The sequence below is a fragment of the Micrasema longulum genome, unplaced genomic scaffold (assembly GCF_059751315.1).
Source record: "Micrasema longulum isolate JH-2025_06_02 unplaced genomic scaffold, ASM5975131v1 h1tg000147l, whole genome shotgun sequence".
Taxonomy (NCBI): Eukaryota; Metazoa; Arthropoda; class Insecta; order Trichoptera; family Brachycentridae; genus Micrasema; species Micrasema longulum.
In genome coordinates this window covers 1,304,979-1,323,766 of record NW_028277353.1, presented here as the reverse complement: position 1 = coordinate 1,323,766, position 18,788 = coordinate 1,304,979, and the positions used below count along the sequence as shown (strand labels likewise).

The 18,788-nt window shown below is 31.7% G+C and overlaps 1 protein-coding gene across 1 annotated transcript in view; it reads right to left on the bottom strand.

Annotated features, from left to right (window-relative positions):
* Nucleotides 1-404: 404 nt before the first annotated feature.
* The window catches only part of LOC148284142 (uncharacterized), a 35,391-nt gene continuing 17,007 nt past the window's right edge, over nt 405-18,788 (bottom strand). Inside the window, exons 2-6 of the mRNA XM_088242648.1 lie at nt 12,370-14,952; nt 12,090-12,227; nt 10,096-10,303; nt 3,973-4,188; nt 405-815 (exon numbers count right to left, since the gene is read on the bottom strand). Coding sequence (XP_088098774.1) covers nt 727-815; nt 3,973-4,188; nt 10,096-10,303; nt 12,090-12,227; nt 12,370-14,952 — 3,234 coding nt within the window. The 3' untranslated portion in view covers nt 405-726. The remainder of the gene's footprint in view (nt 816-3,972; nt 4,189-10,095; nt 10,304-12,089; nt 12,228-12,369; nt 14,953-18,788) is intronic.

The following is an 18,788-nucleotide window of genomic DNA, read 5'->3' as shown; positions in this document are numbered from 1 at the left end:
TTACCTTAAAATATAGCTTATTCCAAATATTTTTCCACAGTTTAAAAATACAGAAAAACTCCGTTTATCTGAACTCCAGCTATCCAGATTGCCAAATATATAGATCATTATCTGGAATTCAAATAAGGGAGGATAAGGGAGGATTGGTATAATTGTCTATTTTTTTTTTAGTAACTACTCTCGGGTAAGAATCCTGTAAAAGGAAATCGAGCAGGTATTAGTCCGATTTCCGGTGTACTGGTTAGTACGTTTTCCTGCCATTAAATAAATAAAAATAATTTACATACATTAAAAATCAATCCACCCCACATGTGATTTTATCATACCGTGTGGATTTTTACACACATCTGAATCTGAAATAGGCTAAGAGTTAACATTAATAATTATCAGTAATGAAAAAAAAATAAGTGGTACATATTTTAATTTTATTTCAATAAAAAACAACAACATTCATTTGCTCTTAGTATATACATTCTCAACTAAAATATATTTAATTTATTTACAACATTAAAATTAACTTCTTATATAATACAACTAATTGAATATTATGGTTAAAATGGCTTAATAAAGTTCGCGTTAAAAGGATAAATTGTTAATTTAAAATACTGCAACGCTAACATAATTCATGAACGAGATGCGTTGTAATGATTTCCCAACATATTCGCACAAAGCTTCACTGAAGCCAGATAAATTAATAAATTTAATGAAGAGTTTTTGGACAGTTGATTACAAGAGTGTGTCTACTGCGTGAATAACTCCATTTGTGGCTGGAATATTATGCGTGATGACATGGCCGGCGTTGACCTTTATTCGCCCTGAAAAAAACAAAAGATATTTTAATGACAATGTTTTGAGTTTGTCCAAATTTTTGTAGACAAAAACTGGATTCAACTCCCTGGGGAGCTGTTTATATTAACATATTACAACAGAGATGAAGAACATTTAAGAGAAGGTAATATAGAAGTCTGGGCATCTACAGGGCTTATGACCTGTCAATGGCTGGTTTAAGTGGCCACTTTACACACCATTCTGCCTATATTTGAACATCTATATTCCTTAAATTCTTTCATCTGTTGATGTTTGTTAAGTTAAAGAGCTGAAACCCTTATTTATGCGGGTGAGATTCATCTAATTGAATTATTTCACCTACATACTAGGCAACGCCTGAAAATATTATTTTTTTCAATTTCTATACTTCTTCATGGAGCAGGTAATTTATCAAAAATATTTTGAGTTTGTCCAAATTTTTGTAGACAAGAACTGGATTCAACTCCCTAGGTATAAGCCACAAGCCCTGTAGATGCCTAGACTTCTATATTACCTTCTCTTAAATGTTCTTCATCTCTGTTGTAATATGTTGATATTTTAATGCTTTTGGATGATTATTATTTATAAAGTTTAATATAAAGTTTATATTTGAAGCACTAACTGGTTATTTATTATAATAAAATAAATAAAACAACTTTGTCTTTAACCACTATATTTTTATTTTTCACCGACCGGTTTCAAAGCAAACAAGCTTCTTTGTCAAGGTTTACGTAACTAATGAATTGATTCCTTTTTATTTTATTTCTATCATGTTCACTAAATACTACACTATACTACACTATAATATCAATTGATAAGTTACGTAAACCTTGACAAAGAAGCTTGTTTGCTTTGAAACCGGTCGGTGAAAAATAAAAAAATAGTGGTTAAAAACAAAGTTGTTTTTATTTATTTTATTATTTGATCATTATTCAACTTAATACATTTGGAAACCCTAACCTAACTCCAATGAGCTCAATTTTCTCAACGATAATACATTGCAGATGGTTTAAACTTGTTAAAAGTTTACTAACTGGCCTGGTATCTATCATGAACGCATTTATAGTGTAGTATAACGCGTATTTAGTACGTAAATACGCGCTCTAAAAGCGTTTTCTACGGTCGCGCGAGCGTTTATAATAACAGCACTAGTGTCAATGTCCAAATACTTCAGAGTTCAACGTACTGTCAGTATATTATTTAATTAAAAAAAAAAATTAACGCGCCTACTAGTTTAGTGTAGTTATGTTTAAAGCACGGTATTATTATCTATTCAGTGGTTTTACGTATCTCTAGATACGGACTGTTTGTACATTATTTTTAAAAAGATACAGTGTGTCATAAAAGAGTTGAAAAGAATTGCAGGCGCTATTGTTTTCAAGCTTTCATTTTATGATGACCTTGACATGACCAATCTTAAAACAAGCTACATAAAATTTGGTGACGCCATCATAAAAGTCAGCCGTTTTTATTGTTTTTTACACTTTTTTTGTGAACCTGTACATGATTTTAAAAATAAGAATTATTACTTAGATATTTTGTAGTCGGTCATTAGACCTGATTTTTCAGCACTTTCTTTTGGTATTTTTGTAGCTCTTACTGTTACATTAGCAGTTATTACGTTTTTGCTTATTGGTTTTGTACGCTTTATCTAAAATGCTCAAATTAATGTTTCCGGTAGGTACAAAAACTAAGTATTGTATTAGAAAACCACATATTTCTGTCTTTAAAATTTCAAATTGTATTACGGCAAATACGAAATACGAAAATGAAGTACCCACAAGATTATGTTTACACTTGCAGAGCCGAACGGACCTACCACAGCCTCAATGAGGATGTTCAGTGTTTTTTTTGTATTTTTTTATTTGTTCATAGATTATGAAACTAAGCTGAAAAAACCGTTTTTATTTTTATGCTTTGTATTATCAGCGCTGTATATTTTTTTAGTTTTGGGATATCAAAATTACTCCGTCTGTGACGCCACGGGTTCTAGTCAGAGAGTTCTACCGATTGGTGAGTGGTTTCCGGAAACCAGAAATCTACCACAAAACTATCATCGGTTGATTCTTAAGAACTTGTGACGTAGTTTATTTTTATGAATACCTATATCTTTTATTTATTTATTTCGTACGTCTTCGAGAAACGCTTTATAATTAAATGCTTTTATTTTTACCGCGTGTAAGAAATATTTTTTTTATATCCTTTTGCACTGAACTTCCTCATGGAACAAAGAAGCAGACATTTGCTTATAAAGGAGCGGAGAATAATAGGCTCGTATTAATTTACAAATGTGTATATTTCCGTCGCTTTTCAGTAAGTACTTGGTTTTCGACCGCCACTAGCACATTCGAACGCACTTCAGACCAGAATCTGATACGAACATCGAATGCTAAGGATCTGAGCGTTGAATTAGTGAACACCTTGACATTTCATTAACACATAGAGACAATTAGTTGTACTGCATTGAAGATGTTAGGATTTGTTCAGCGTACTGCCAGGGTTTTTGAAAATACCCGCGTACTGAGAACTCTTTACAACTCCTTGGTGCGAAGTAGACTCGAGGGTGGCTCGATGATTTGGGGGCCACACGAACTGAAGTACTCTCTTATGATAGAGAAAATCCAAAAGAAGTTTCCGAGATATCTCTACATGAGAGAGTGCGGACATAATCCTTGGCTCTACCCTACTGAGTTTCTCCAGGGTATGCTTGGCCACAACAGTTTAGAGACTAGAAGGAATGTGTATTTGACTTCACATTTTTATCGATTGTTGCGGGGTATGGTCGATAATTTTGAAATTATGATGAGTATTGATTTGTATGATCCTGATAATAAATAAATCAGCTTAGATTGTTTCATATTCCGATATACAGGACCAACCTTCCGATGGTTATGTCTGTTGGAGGGGCAACCGCTATGCTGAACAACATCGCTCTGGATATTGATCTGTTCCATGTATCTGAAGGGGTTTACCGAAGCAGGATTCTCCTACTACTTTGACATGAGTCTCTTCAATGTATTTTTTTTATAATATGTAGGTATTGAATGTATGTTTGTGTTATATTCAAATAAATAAATTGAATTGAATTCACTGTGGTATTACAAAAAAGGGGTGATTTTTTATTCAGTGATATTTAAATAAAAATGAAATCTTTTCCAAACAAACCTGCTGTTTTCTGCAACGTAATGGGCTTCCCTTCGACGATGCTGTCCTTGACCTGGTAGTATCTCATTCCGGCACTGAACAGGGTCCCCGAGCTCACGTGCTTCATGACCAAATCCTTGGCTCTGTCCTTGTCTCCCAGCAAGCCCTTCATTTCCTCCGACGTCAGACCCGCGAATGCCTTGTCGGTCGGGGCGAATACGGTGAACGTTTTAGTTTCTAAAATAAACAATAAAAAAAATTACGTATTTGCAATATAAACCCATTTACAGATTAAATAAAAGGATACATGTACTATTTACCAAATTTGGCTATTCATTTTCTTACCAACGAGTTTTTATACCAACAAAGTTTAACATGCTTTCATCCATAATGCAAACCTCTTTTTTATATTTAAAAAATCCTAAATACTGTTTTTTTCTATACTTTTTATGGAATGCGAAAGATAGTAATAATTTTAACAACTATTGATATTGTTATTTTTGTTATTAATTGTTTTTAATTAATTTTTTAAATAATGTATGTATATCTTTCGGCTTTGTTTATTTACTGATACGGTAAAACTCCAACTAACCGGATTAATGATTGCCATTTTTTTTAACTTTGGAAATAATACGGCGAGTTGAAATCACACTAAAAACTTACTTAAACGTGTCTAGAAAAGTTAATTGCACAATTACAAACTATCAAAAGGGATAAAAAAAATTATGACAAAAATAACTTAAATAAAAAATATATTATTTACTGCCTTAGAACAGGGAAGCTATTCCTAATTTAGATGACTCACCAGCAAAAACAAAAAATAAGAATGTATACTTTTACTACTCAGCTAACCTATTGTACAAATAATGTTATGTTAATTGCTGTAATATTTATGTAACATTAAAAAAAAGAAAAATTAAAAACATCTCCCTTATTTGTTATTTCCTGATAACGATCCGGCCATTTGGATATCCGGATGACTGGAATACGGATAAACGGAGTTCCACTGAATGTAAATGTAAATGGTATGAAAGTGGGGCCTACAAAAACACACAACATCGACGGCAATCCATCACCCGTAACTCAAATTGGACCACTTTAGAGGGGAGAGATTAAAACTTTTTTTTATGTGTGTTAAGTAAAATTATGAATTTTTTTACCATTCAGGTAAATCAAAGAATGTTTTGCCTAAATGTTAAACTAAAAGTGAATAACTTTACTGAACACACATAATAAACAACTTTTTAATTTCTCTCGCCTAAAGTGGTCTAATTTGAATTATGCGGTGATGGATTGCCGTTGACGATAAATGAATTAAAAAATTTAAAAAAACGAATCATATTTGCATACCTACAAATTTTGTTCGTAGATTTTAAATTTTTATTTGTTCGTAATTTTTATTTTGATTAAGTTTATATTATAAAGCATATATTCCTATATTCAATATCAAAATTCTACTGTAATCTTCTTATGTAAATAAATACATATTACGTCAGGCATCTCCATATACATTTTCATAAAGGGTCTTTCAAAAGGGACTTCGGAACTTTGACAGTTGATAGCGGCCATTTTGTTAAAACTACATCTATTTAATTGGCTGTCATTTGTTCAGTCTGTTTTGCCAAATCACCATGGATGGATATAGCGTTTAACAACACGCGCAAATGATTTTTTTTTAAAATCAAAATGGGTGTTCTGTTCGGGCAACGTTCCGCGCGCTTCGTCCATTTTACGGTCGCCATAGGCGTCCTACCGAAAGGACTATTCGCAGTTTGAGTCCACTAGTTCAGTAATCAATCAACCAACACCGGTACGTCAACGAAACGCAAGATCTGCTGATAAATATTTTTTTCGTTTGACGTCGGATAAATTTTCTGCAAAGGTTTGAAATACGCATTTTTTTAACTACTCGAAAATTAGACATTTCGCGCCCTGTGGGACAAACGGCACGTATGACGCTTTGGCGCCAAACTTGTGCGCAATGTTTATTAGAAGCGCAGTCGACGGTCGTAACACGTGACGTCAAAATGACGCGTGCCAACTGCGAGCCGTTTTGAATGTGCTCATTTTCAAACTGTAAAAATCCACTTTAAATTTATATTTTATTTTTAATCTTATTCCCAACTTGTGAAAATACATTATTGTTATTTTTTTAATTAAAAAAAATATATTTGTTCCAGCCTAGAGCAGGCACGCAGCACACTGTATGTTTTTCAGAACTTCCTTCCATATTCTCTGTTTTTCACCTACCTTCAAATAGAAGCTTGGCGAGTTATTTTAAAAATAAATAAATAACGGTTCTGAAAATAGTCATTTGACTGCTGGTTTTGTTGGTTTTCCCAAAAACAGTGATCGTGGACAGTGGCGGTTTTGCTTTTAACCCCCTCAACTCTAAATACAAAAAATCTATCTCGAGAATAAAACAAAATAATTACGTTGAGAAACAATACTAAGACGTGGCGAATTGCGTTAATATACGTATTTATATTTTATTACAGTTTGAATACATGATTACAATAATTAATTCTTAAATTTACTTGTGATCATAGAATTATAATTTACCAGAAGTCGCGTAGGATCAATACATCGCACTGTGTCCAAAAATTGCCAAATGCTAACTTCCCCTCTGCATGACATGCGTGAAGTGGCCGCGTATTGTTGCCAAACCGCGAACATTTTACTATCAGAACACTGATATAGGATAATTTTGTGTTATGTTATGTTTTACCACAAACAATATTTTACCGACTGGACTATAAAAAAACGGGTACCTTTATGAAGCAAAGATAAAAAAATAAAATTAAACAATAATTTAGTTATTAAGTTAAATTAATACAGTTTAATATTGTACTAAGGCTTGTTAATAGAAAGCCGGGTAAAACAATTCGACTAACCTGGCATTACTAACAAAATGTCCGCCTTGTTTTATTTAACAATCTAGCAGACGGTAAAATAATTGAATTCTTAAATAAAATTATTTGTGAATTTGCTACTTACACATAAAATGTGATCCAACCCTATTCCCTTTAATCTCAACAGTATAATGACACTTAAAAACGACACAAAATGGCGTTATTGAATTTAAATCGGCAGTTGCGTACTAAGCGGCGTCTACAGAGTAGTAGTTTTGTCAGCTTCAGTTTGATATGCGTACGCGGTTCGGGACATTTTTTAATTCTATGCTTACGCTATAAAATTTGCAGTGTCTTTCCGAAAAAGTGCCAAACTCATGTCACTATTTACTTCAACTTGTTCTATAAAAACAGGTCGTTCGCCAGCACCCAAGTTGTATTCCATAATTTTAGACACGGTAATAATGATGTCTCAGCGCTATTGAAGCATAACACTAACATATTTCTTTGGCGGCATTTTACTTCTATGCATAAAAAATACGTTTTAGTAATGAAAATTAGAGCTTGAAATGGTTGCCGAAAGAAGAAAGTGTCATTCGATATTAATGTAATCAAGTCGTACTTTGTAGGTATGTTGAATGTAAAATGCTAACAAGCCGTGAAACTTTACTGTCGTGTCGACAAGTCTTTATTAACTTTATGCCTGAAATACATATTTTTATTTAAAATACAAATGAACAGATCGATTAGGAAAGCGTTAAAAAATTAAAGGTTTTAATTTAACTCAACGATATCGTCATTCTAATTAAAAAAATATTATCTTTGTATTTTTCGTTGGAGCTGGTGGAATTCCATCGTAAGACATGGTTTTATTTAAAAAAAAAAGATTTTTATCCTAGATTAAATTGATTTAAATAAATATTTATTCTATATAGATACATCAATAATCTTTATTTATAAATTTATGTTTTTCAGTTTCCGTGCTGTAGAACAGCGATTATTTGATATTTTAAAATACGTATTACAATTTTTTACCCATTAAGCCTAAAGACTTTTCGGTGGTTTAAAAACCTCTGTTGTGGATTTACCCTAACTTAGTAACCAATGGTATAATGCAATAGAATTGCAAATCAATGTTACGAAATGTATCGCCATATCAATGGATAATTGATATGTTTCGTTTTCCATTGTCAGTTTATAGATTTAAAATTCTTACGGCGATAAAATCATAATAAGTCACATTATTCGAATGCTGTAAAAATAACTTCTTATATTTTGTCTGCACTTACCTATTTTAGTTGTTTTTTTTTTGCCTAAAACTGTTATATTTCTTCAAATACGTTTAATTATGTACCTACTAAGAGTTGACTCCATGAAAGAAGTCCCGCGGTGGCAAATCGAAGAACTAAAAGTGACAAATACCGTTTGTTAGACATCTTTGTTTACAAACGTTGTTTTAAGAGTGAAAATTGTTAAGAAAGTGCTTTAAAATTTAGTTTTTAATATGTTGAAAGTGTTGAAAAGTAACGCCCGTGAAATGATTCTAAAAGTTAAGGAGTTTTGTGAGTCAGAAATGAAAAATAAAGACATTTTAATTCCATTACAAAAAGTTTATTGCCGTGTTGCCGCCATGATAGGTAATATTTAGTGATGACAGTTTAAAAAACATTACCCAACTTAAAGGAAATATTAGGAGTATAAAAAAAATATTTGCATTAAAGAACATTGTCATGGAAATTACATATTTTAGTCGTTCGCAGTACAGTTGGTAGTGCCGCGAACTTCTATGCGGGAAGTCCTAGGTTCGAATCCCAGTACTGGACAATTTTAAGCATTTTCAGCTAATTGTTAATTGAAGGATATTTAGGTTCAATGTGAGCTCAGATTTATATTACATAAAATCCTACGTAAATGTCAATTACTTATTACTGGTGTTTCTAAAATAAAGGTTTCCAGAATTATCAAGGAGGGAGAAGAAGCTGCAAACACCTCTAAAAAATCGTTACATCCAAAAAAGAAATATGGACGATTTAAATATTTAGGTCAGAAAATAAATCACTTTTATATTTTGAAAAAAGGATTGCCAACTGTTAATAAATTACGAATGGAATTAAATGCTGATATAGATTTTCAAGGCAGCAATACGACGTTGCGAAGAATATTACGAAAAATTTGTTTTCATTTTAGAAATTGTAGATCTTAACGAAAAGTGTTAATGAAATGCCATGATATAGCAGCGTGTCATTCAACATATATGGAAACTCTGAGGAAAAACAGATTTGAGAATAAGCGGCCTGTTATTTTTTTGGATAAAACATATATTTTTTCCACATACTCGTATTATGCAAATTAATGTTGGCAGAGCGATCGGGAACAGGGACTTTTGGTTTCTGAATCAGCAGGTAATCGTTAGATAATCGCCGACGCAGGTTCGAAAGATTGATTTGTTGAAAATTCTTTGTTAAATTAAAAAAATAGTTTTAAAAATTAATTTTTAAATCTAAATCGAAGTCTTCAGATTACCATGACGATATGAACAATTAAAAAAATCAATTAAAAAAAATGGATTCTGTTCGGTCATATTTTGAGCTTTATGACCCTTCAAATTGAAATAGAACATCGTCACGAATCTTGATGCCACAATTGTAAAGATCAAACATGTCGCGTTTTTGTAAAGACATATTTTAAAAATATTTTTATTTTAAAAATCATGTATAAAAACACTTCTCCACAATATCCAGATAGATTTTAAAAATACAACGAATTTTTCTTAATCCATTTCACATGTTTTTATCGTAATTCGTAGTATGTAATGTTTCCCTATTAAACGTACTTTTGTAGTTGTCTATACAAAAAATGGATAGTGGAGCTAGGTAGAAGTAAAATGGATTGTCTCATTCGCCCAAACCAATATTGAATCAACCGCTTCACAAGTGTATAGCTTATGTTAGGTTTTTGATATTTTTATTGTGCGTTTTGTAATATAAATAATAAAAATGTACATAGATACCTTGTTTTTAAAACTGTGAATATTTTGTTATTTATCTCGGTTTATTAAGTTAGTCTTTTTTGTTTATTCTCTAATGTAAAAACATTTCCAAAATATATTTTTTTAAGTGTCCTCGGTAACCCCACCCCAGTGAGGTCACATTATTTTTATTGTTAATTATAGTTTGTAAGAGAAAAATATTAATAAATAAAATAAATATTTAACAAGTCACACTTGTCTATATACAACGCACAATGAAGAAACTTTAGGGAATAATTGTGATGAAACATATTTAATATTTACCACTTCCTGCGAGTGAATCAGCCATTCCACTAGTGAAGAGTGCTTTGAGGAAGTTGGAGAACCTTCTCTCTCTGTCTGCCTGGAGAGTCTGCACTATGTCCCCAACAGGGAGAGGAAACATGACCCTGTCCACAGCGTGTGCTACACCCTGAGGTATGTGGATGTCCTGTTTGTCTGATATTATCCGAGCTCCGTTCACCGTTGTTACCTGTCATACAAAAATCTCACTAATTTGTGACAAATCTCACTATCAGGTTCAAAAATTCTAAACAAAGCTGGAAAGATCAAATTATAGAAATATCCATACGGAAATCAGCATACATTTATAAAAGCCTAAGAAATGAATGCTCAACTTATGAGACAAATTTACTTTGCTTTTTGCAAAAGCAAACTATCATATTGCAATTTAGGTTGGGGAGGTTGCTCTCGTTCAATCCTCAAACCAGTGAAAATAGCACAAAAGGGATCATGAAGATCATTCTCAAAAAACCTTTGAGGTATCCAACGGAAGATCTATTTGCTGAGTTAAAGATATTGGATGTAAGACAATTGTTTGTGAGGTGCCTACTACTTAAATTTTATGATAAATTAAGTGAGGTCAAAAGAACCCAACAAAATATAAACACTCGTTCAGCAACACAAATTAACTGTATTGTCCCATTTGTATCAACCGCCTTTGGTAAAAAGCAATATAATGTAATTGCTCCAAAAATATTTAATGATTTATTACCAAATATAAAAGACTCAAAATGTAAAACAAATTTTAAAATAAAAATAACTGCACATGTAAATAGTGTAGCGAGAGATTTTTTGAATAATATATGCAAATCAAAACACGTAGTACTTTATATAATTGGTACACATATTATTTATATTTTTATGTATGTCATTGCTTTATATTGTTTTTTATTATATATTATACTACATTATTTATGTTTAAGTAACATGTATTCTTGGCACATATATATACTTTATATTTGTATGATAACGATTTTTAATTTCTTACATTTGGGTAATTTTAGTTTTTCTTTTTTATGTTATTGTTTTATTAGTATAGGACTACTTATGCTCTAAAGATAAAAAATCTCCATCTTAGAACAGGCTGAGCCATGTTAGATGGAGACTATCATACACAGAGAGTACTCCGTTTTCATTTTACATTAATTAGTTTTTTATAGATTCTTTGATATTAAGTATGTATACTAATTTTTTGCAATAAATTCATAAAAAAAAGAAAGACATAATTATTAATATTTCAGGTTTCAATCAAGTGACAATATTGATTGAAGGGTAACATGTATGCAGCAAACTCTGGTGACAACTGTCATTGTTTGTGTGTTGTTTTTCTTTTCGTTTCTAGTAGAAATCATATTAACATTTGAGGAAGTTGCATTTTAATTCATGACAAAGAAAAGCATCAAGATTAAGATATTTCATTGTAAAACCCTAATAATTTAATTTGTTGAATATATTGACGATTTCACTAACACTATTTGATAAAATTGAAAATCTTAATTTGAGACTAAATTATGGAGGTAAATGGTAAAGGTAAAATTTAAAATGAAGTTTTTTTGCCGAGTTAGCTGCACCGTATATTTTAGTAGGTTGAGCAAATTGAATACCAACAGGCGCTTGAGTTTATTCAGCCAACTATGTTGGTTGCATTTAACCATTTCTGTGTCGCTAGGTTTTGTTTGTCATTTCAATTGCAGTTTCCCAGCAGGCAGCGAAATTTTAGGCGACTTTTAGAAACTCTTATTTGATCCGCTGTCGTGTCGAAAATTCTAACAGTTGTCTCCGAGTGTACGAAATGTAAAATCGGAATACTTGACCTAGACGCGTAAAGCACGTACAAAAGCACGCATCTTTACGCGCACTTTTTGTATGGCCGGCCCTCAGAGCACGGAAATGGAGAGCGTGTAAACGCGCTTATGGCACTTAACCGGTTAACTATTTACTTGGGGTCTGATAAAACTTTAACATTAAGATAATACCTTAATTTCATTCCATTCCACATCGTGCATGTCATATTGGTTAACCCTCAATTGTGTTCCCGCTAATGATACTCCCGTCATCTCGTCTTGGAGGCTTGCTATTTCGAATGAACCAGGAATCACATGGTGCAGTAAAAGCTGAAAAACATGTATTTTTAAAAAACAAACAAATATTTAATAATAATTACGTGGTAATTTTACACAATCTGGCGATATTTTCTACTGTTCACAAAGATTTTAGATGCATAAGTACTTAAATACCATAGTGAAAAATACTTACTCCGCTCAAGAGTCGAGGGTTTTCTTTAAACTTTTCTTCTGCTTTATCTGGCCCTCCCAGTTGAATTAACAAGGTTCTGAAAGCTTTATCCGTTGGTGCAAAAATAGTGTAAGGGCCAGTTTCATTTAAAATGGTGTCTAGTCCTGATTGCTTCAGGTATTTAGCGGTTGCAAATAGTCCATTTTCTTTGAATATTTCTATTAATCCTGGGTTCGAAGTGCTTGTGTAAGCAACCTGGGAACCAGCTGTCTCTGGAACGGATTTAGGAGTAGTTGACCGTGCCACCAAATTAGTACTAGGATAATATGTGCTAGAACTAGGGAAAATAGATAGTGCATCACTACTATAGCTAAGTGAAGATGGAGAGCTAGGCGCCTGTGAATAAAGAGGAGTATGTTCGGTTTTGTGATTACTGTGATGTGATGATCCAGAAGTAAGGTCATATTGAGATTGCGCATAAATCTGATGGCTATTTAAAGTAGAAGGGGAAAGTGTTGTAGAACTTGGTTCATTTCTGTTAAAATCAGCCCATGAAGATTTATATACTGTTGATGGAGTAGTAGTTGTAAAGTAATCGTCTGCCAAGTTCGTCGATGGGCTTCCATTGTGGTTTATTGAAAGAGATGCTGGTGAAGCAGAACTATAAAATTTTGGAGTCGTCGTTATTTGCGTGGAATGTTTTGAAGCTTCAAAACGATCAACTGGCCTTCTTGATGTAGATTTAACATAAGCACTAGTTGGTCTAGTAGATGTAGGATTTCTTTGTGTCATGTGAATTAAATCTGCATCGCTGGCCGATAAAGGAATCTTTGACGACCAAGACGCTTTAGGTTTCTTTGTAACTGGAGGTAACTGAATTTCTCCATCTTTGATTTTGGTCAAAATGCTATCTACATCTGGAACAGAATCCTTAGAATCTTCGTTACCTTTAACACCTTTGACTTTATATGTTCCATCATTTTGTTCTTCGATAAAAACAAATGTAACTTTTTTCTGATCTGATATAGTTCGTGGAATTTTATCAACTTCTTCAAGTTTTCCATTTCCGCCCTGTTTAATTATTTCGTAATCAGCGCCAGGAGGTAAAACATCCTTAGTTAGTTCTTCAAATGATAATTTTGATTGTCTTGGAGGCTGAGCAATTCTTATTTGATTAAGAGTTTGTGACAATGATGAACTATCTCCGGAAAGTGGCGTGGCTCCAGCAATTAGATTGGGGTCAGTTGTTTTAATAACTTCAAATTTTTCACCATTAGGTAGAGAAATTTCTCTAGATGTAAAGTTTTTCCCGTTTATTTCTTCGGAATTTTCAGCTATAGCAAGCTTTAATTGCTTAAGTATATCTTGTTTTTGGACAAACTGTAATTTGTTGGGAGCTACGTCACCTGTATCTATATTTCCATTATTTTGCTCTCCATTTTCATTAAGGACCGATTTCAATTGCTTATAAATTTTTTGCCTGTTGGCTTGAATATATAACTCTTCGTTTTCATTTTCTGAACGTGATTTTGCTCTTTGGCGAGACCTGGTTCTGTTCGTGGGTTTTCTTGCAGTGGACTTTTTTGTAGTTGTTGTTGTCGTAGGAACGGTTGTGGTAGGGTTAAACTGTTGATGTTGTTTTATAGCTTTTTGGAACAAATCAATTTCATGATCCAGTATTTCTCTTGGCTTGGTTTTTTGTGTATAATCATACGTAGGTCTTGCAGTGGCATTGATTTCTTCCTGTTTCTTCTTTTGTTTTATTGTAAAATCTTCGTGGAGTTTTTGTACTTTTTGATGCTGTTTTTGCTGTTGTCTTTCAATAAAATGCTTATGTTTTTGGATAATCTTTTGTCTTTCTTGAAGATCTTTAAGTCTCTCTAAATCCTGTTTTCTTTCTTCTTCTAACAAACTCTGTATTTGTGTGCCTTGATTAGATGAAAATAGTGGATTTGCTCCCAAATTATTTTGAAAGGCAATATGTGCGTTATTTTGAATAACGGGTGGATTGACAACATGTAAGGTTTCTGGAATGTTTGTCGATATTATTTGAGTATTCTGCGGGTATTGTTCGAAATTATAATTAGGCTGTTGAATATCTTGGGCTGGAATAGTCGGTAGAAACGTATGGAGAGTTGGAAGTTGAGGAGGGAGCTGATTTGATCTCAATGATTGTAATTCAATAGGATTTCTTTGCTGGTGACCGTTGGTTTGTAAAGGTTGCTGGAAATAATTTTCTTTAATTTGAGGAATCTGGGGGTACTGTAATAGTTGCGGTTGGGGTAAAAAGGCTTGATTATTTTCAATAAGTGGCTGACTAAATTGAATTTGCGGTTGTGGATTTTGCTGTGATAATTGTTGAATTGGTCGAAATGGTAAAGTTTGTTGCACATTGAATTGTTGTTGATTTTGTGAAAATGCAGAAGGATCGTTTATTTGAACTGTCTGTTGCGGGAAACTATTCTGTATATACGGTTGTCTAATAAAATCATTTGAGGCACTTTGTTGGAGACCAAATCTTTGATGATTTTGTTGAACGTCACTCAGTATTTGCCCTTGTTGGTTGAAACTTATCTGTCTTCTCGGGTCAGCTCCTTGATCATTCTGCAATACAAAAAAAACTATTTTTAAATCAATAATTATAAAAATCGTATTTTTGTATTTGAAAATTAAGCAATTCAGTGTTATGGTAAATACAGTCCGGATTACTAACATAGATTTACGTATACCATTTTTGTGTTCGTCGTTGTGCCGGCAATATCCATTTAGTAACATTAAAAAAATAAATGAGGAGATAATTAAAACAATGTGACATTTGATGATGGATTATTTTACGTATTCTTTTTTTTGATAACAAAGGGAAAAATACGTGTGTTTTGTTGAAACAAAATTATGTAATCTTAACTTAGTAAGAAATCAAAAATACTTTTAAAAAATAAAAATCACGAAACAGATATTGCCGGCGCAACGAGAATATGTCATAATACTCTATACGCAATAAATGGGCTTTTGTCTATATATCCGCAAAAATGATATTAAAATACACCAATAAACAGAAAAATCTTTTATTTTGGACATTTGTATAGTGATTTAATTTATACAGATGTATAAATTAGACAACTTTATTTTATGAACCACTTTTTATTCACACAACCGACTAGTTTCGGCAACTACACGTTGCCCTCTTCAGGGTTCATAAGTTCATAAAACAAAGTTATTTTATTTATACCTCTAAAAAATACATACATACTTCTTCACTTTTTGAAAATAAAATTTTTATAGTATGCAATATCATGATCTTATATTGATCTCCATTTGCAACACAACAATTAGGAAGTTCAGTGGTTTGATTATTTTTTTATTTTTTTTAATAAACTAAACTAAGCCATTAAAAAAAATGTTTATCGTATTTTCAGCGATATAATTTTTAAGGTTTTGAATTTCTGAAATTAATCCGAGTGTGACGTCTCAAGTTGTCTTCCGCTTCTTCTCGGTCAGATCTGCCGATCGGTCCGTTAACGGATAGTAAATCTTAAGGTATCGTAAGGATCTTCTTCAATTCTCTTATCATTAGTTGATTTATAAGAACTAGCGACGTCGTTTAAAGTAGTTCGATTATTAAACATACAATTAATAAAAAACCTTGTTTTTAGACCGAAAAATAATATAGTTCGTTTTTATAAAAATATATTTTGCGTACATTTTCAAGAAACTGCCGTATAATTGAATGCTCTAATTTTTACCGCGCGTAAGAAGACATTATTTGTATATAATACCCCGTAGGGCTGAAGTTCCTTATTTTCTATCCAGAAATGACTAATTAAGATATATGTATATAATAGAAGCTTAACCTACATTTATTAATAATAATACTGTTACTACAATGCATAGAACTATAATATACCAGAAGGCGCGTAGAACCAAGTTTGCATAGATCGCACTGTGTCCAAAAGCACTTCCAAGAACACTTTTTATCATAACACAAATATAAGTTAATTTCGTGTTATGTTATGTTAAGTTTTAGCACAAAAACATATTTTACTGAATGGACTGTAAAAAAAGGGGTACTTTTATTAGGCAAACGTAAAAATCAATCATTAAATAATTAAGTAAATTTATACCGTTTAATATTATATTAAGGCTTATTAATAAAAAGCCGAGTATAAAATTCGACTACCCTGGCAATACTAAAAAAATGTCCATCTTGTTTTATTTCACAATCTGAAAGACTGTAAAATAATCGAATTCTTAATAATGTTATTTGTGAATTCACTGCTTACACATGAAATATGATGCTTCCCTATTCCCTTTAATTCCAGCAGTATAATGACACTTAAAAACGACACAACATGGCGTTATTGAATTAAAATCGGCAGTTGCGTACTAAGCGACGTCTACAGAGTAACTAATGACCAAAACGTAAAACTACTCATTTATGAGTAATTTAGTCGGCTTAAGTATGATTGGACTATTATAATTCTATGCTACAATGTTTCTAAAAAATAATAAATTAAGTAAAACTTTTGTCCACACAGGACTTTGGTTCCATGGAGTTGGGACTTGTGTCTCAATAAATGTCAAATAAATATTTTGTAAAAAAAAAATGTAGAACCTGTATCCATTATGTCAAAAAAATTAATAGGGTTACAAAAATAATGAACCTTTATGTAGCTGTACGAAAACATCTTAATCGTTTATTGTTATGATTTATTAAGATTTGCAACAATAATAGATGTCGCTTGTTTTCCTAATTCTTTCCTTCTTTTTTGTGGGCTAATACGCATACGAATGTAATATTATAAATCAAGCATATTAAATGCGAGCAAACGCGGTTTTTCAGGGTGAGACCGCAAAACTTCAAAAGGACATTCCTCATAATAAGCTTTAAAAAAATCCCAGTAATTTTTTTTCCAAAAAGTAATTAAAATATATATATATATATTTAATCTCAAAATGTAGACAATCCTTAATTTCTCGACCAAGCAGTCCCTCCACAAACCCCTACTCCTCTCCTACCCAGCCGCTTCCCTTGTCTGCGTCTGATGCGTATCACTTCGTTGGTCAAATACGTTTTTATCGCATTTTTTGTCGTAGAGGGGTAGGGGTTTTGCGGAATGGATGATTGTCCGAGAAATTAAAGGTTTACTCCATTTTGAGATCATTATTTTTTAAATTTATTTTTTTTAATTACTTATTTTTCTAATGACTTATTGGAAAATAAAATTAGAATTTATTTAAAGCTTACTAAGAGGACTGTTCCTCTGAAGTTTCACGGTCTGGCCCTTAAAACCCATGTACAGAGAGGATTTAAAAATGCCATTTCTAAAAAAGGAAGAACTACATAGGCCTTAAGAGACAAAATGGTGAACATTACACAATGCATAAAGTGATAAATTAACTTAGCAGATGATAAATGCTAATACCTATACTTCCCTATTCTCATCAGCTTCATCTCTGTTAAAAAATACTTGATTTTGATAATAATCCCATCGGGGAAAAATACAGAATTTGTGTACAAAGATTTGGACATATCCAAAATTTTGTTAATAATGTTATAAGTAAAGCATGAATAAATTATTATTTTATCTACCGACAGTATAACTATACTTCTAAACATTGTTCTATCGTTTATTTCGATATATTGTTTTTTTTTTTTAATTTATGTTGGTTATGTACCCATCTTCTTTTTTTATACCAACTTCACTTCTAAACACTGTTCCATCATTTATCGCTTAATATTGTATAAAAAAATATATTGTTTACATAGTCATGTTTTTATTATTTTTTTTATTATTTAAATTTTTTGTTTTTTTTTATCACATACAAAAGAGGTAAAACAGAGTATAAAAAAATATAAGATAATTTACATAACAATGAAATTAAATACATATTAACAGTAAAAATAGTAAACAAAAAATCCAACGTAACTTAATGTATTAAAATAAACTTAAATGTATGTAAAAGTCTTATGGGCGTGAAAATTAGTAAAATTTAAAAAAAGAAAATAGTAGTATTAAATACCATATTTTGCGGCCTTGCAAGACATAATATTATATTTTGACTGTTCAGATGCAAATTTAATTTATTTGGGTTATTGCGTCTTTTGCACTTTTTGCCAATGTTTCGGTTCGCATTGCACCATTTATCAACCCTAATGATACACGCTGCAAAGCAATCCGAAACTCAGCAAAAAGTGCGAACGACTCGATCTGTAATCAATACGATATCAAGTATTTAATAAAAACAGTTTTTATTTATTTCTCTTAAAATACTGCACACACAAACATGTTCTAATAATATATTAACTGACATATAATAACTAATTCATTGATTTATTTACGGTTACACAAACTTTTAACATAATAACTATAAAACAAGTGAAAAAAAAATACAACAAAATTAGCATGATATTAAAAAAAAAAACAAAAACATCGAGAAAA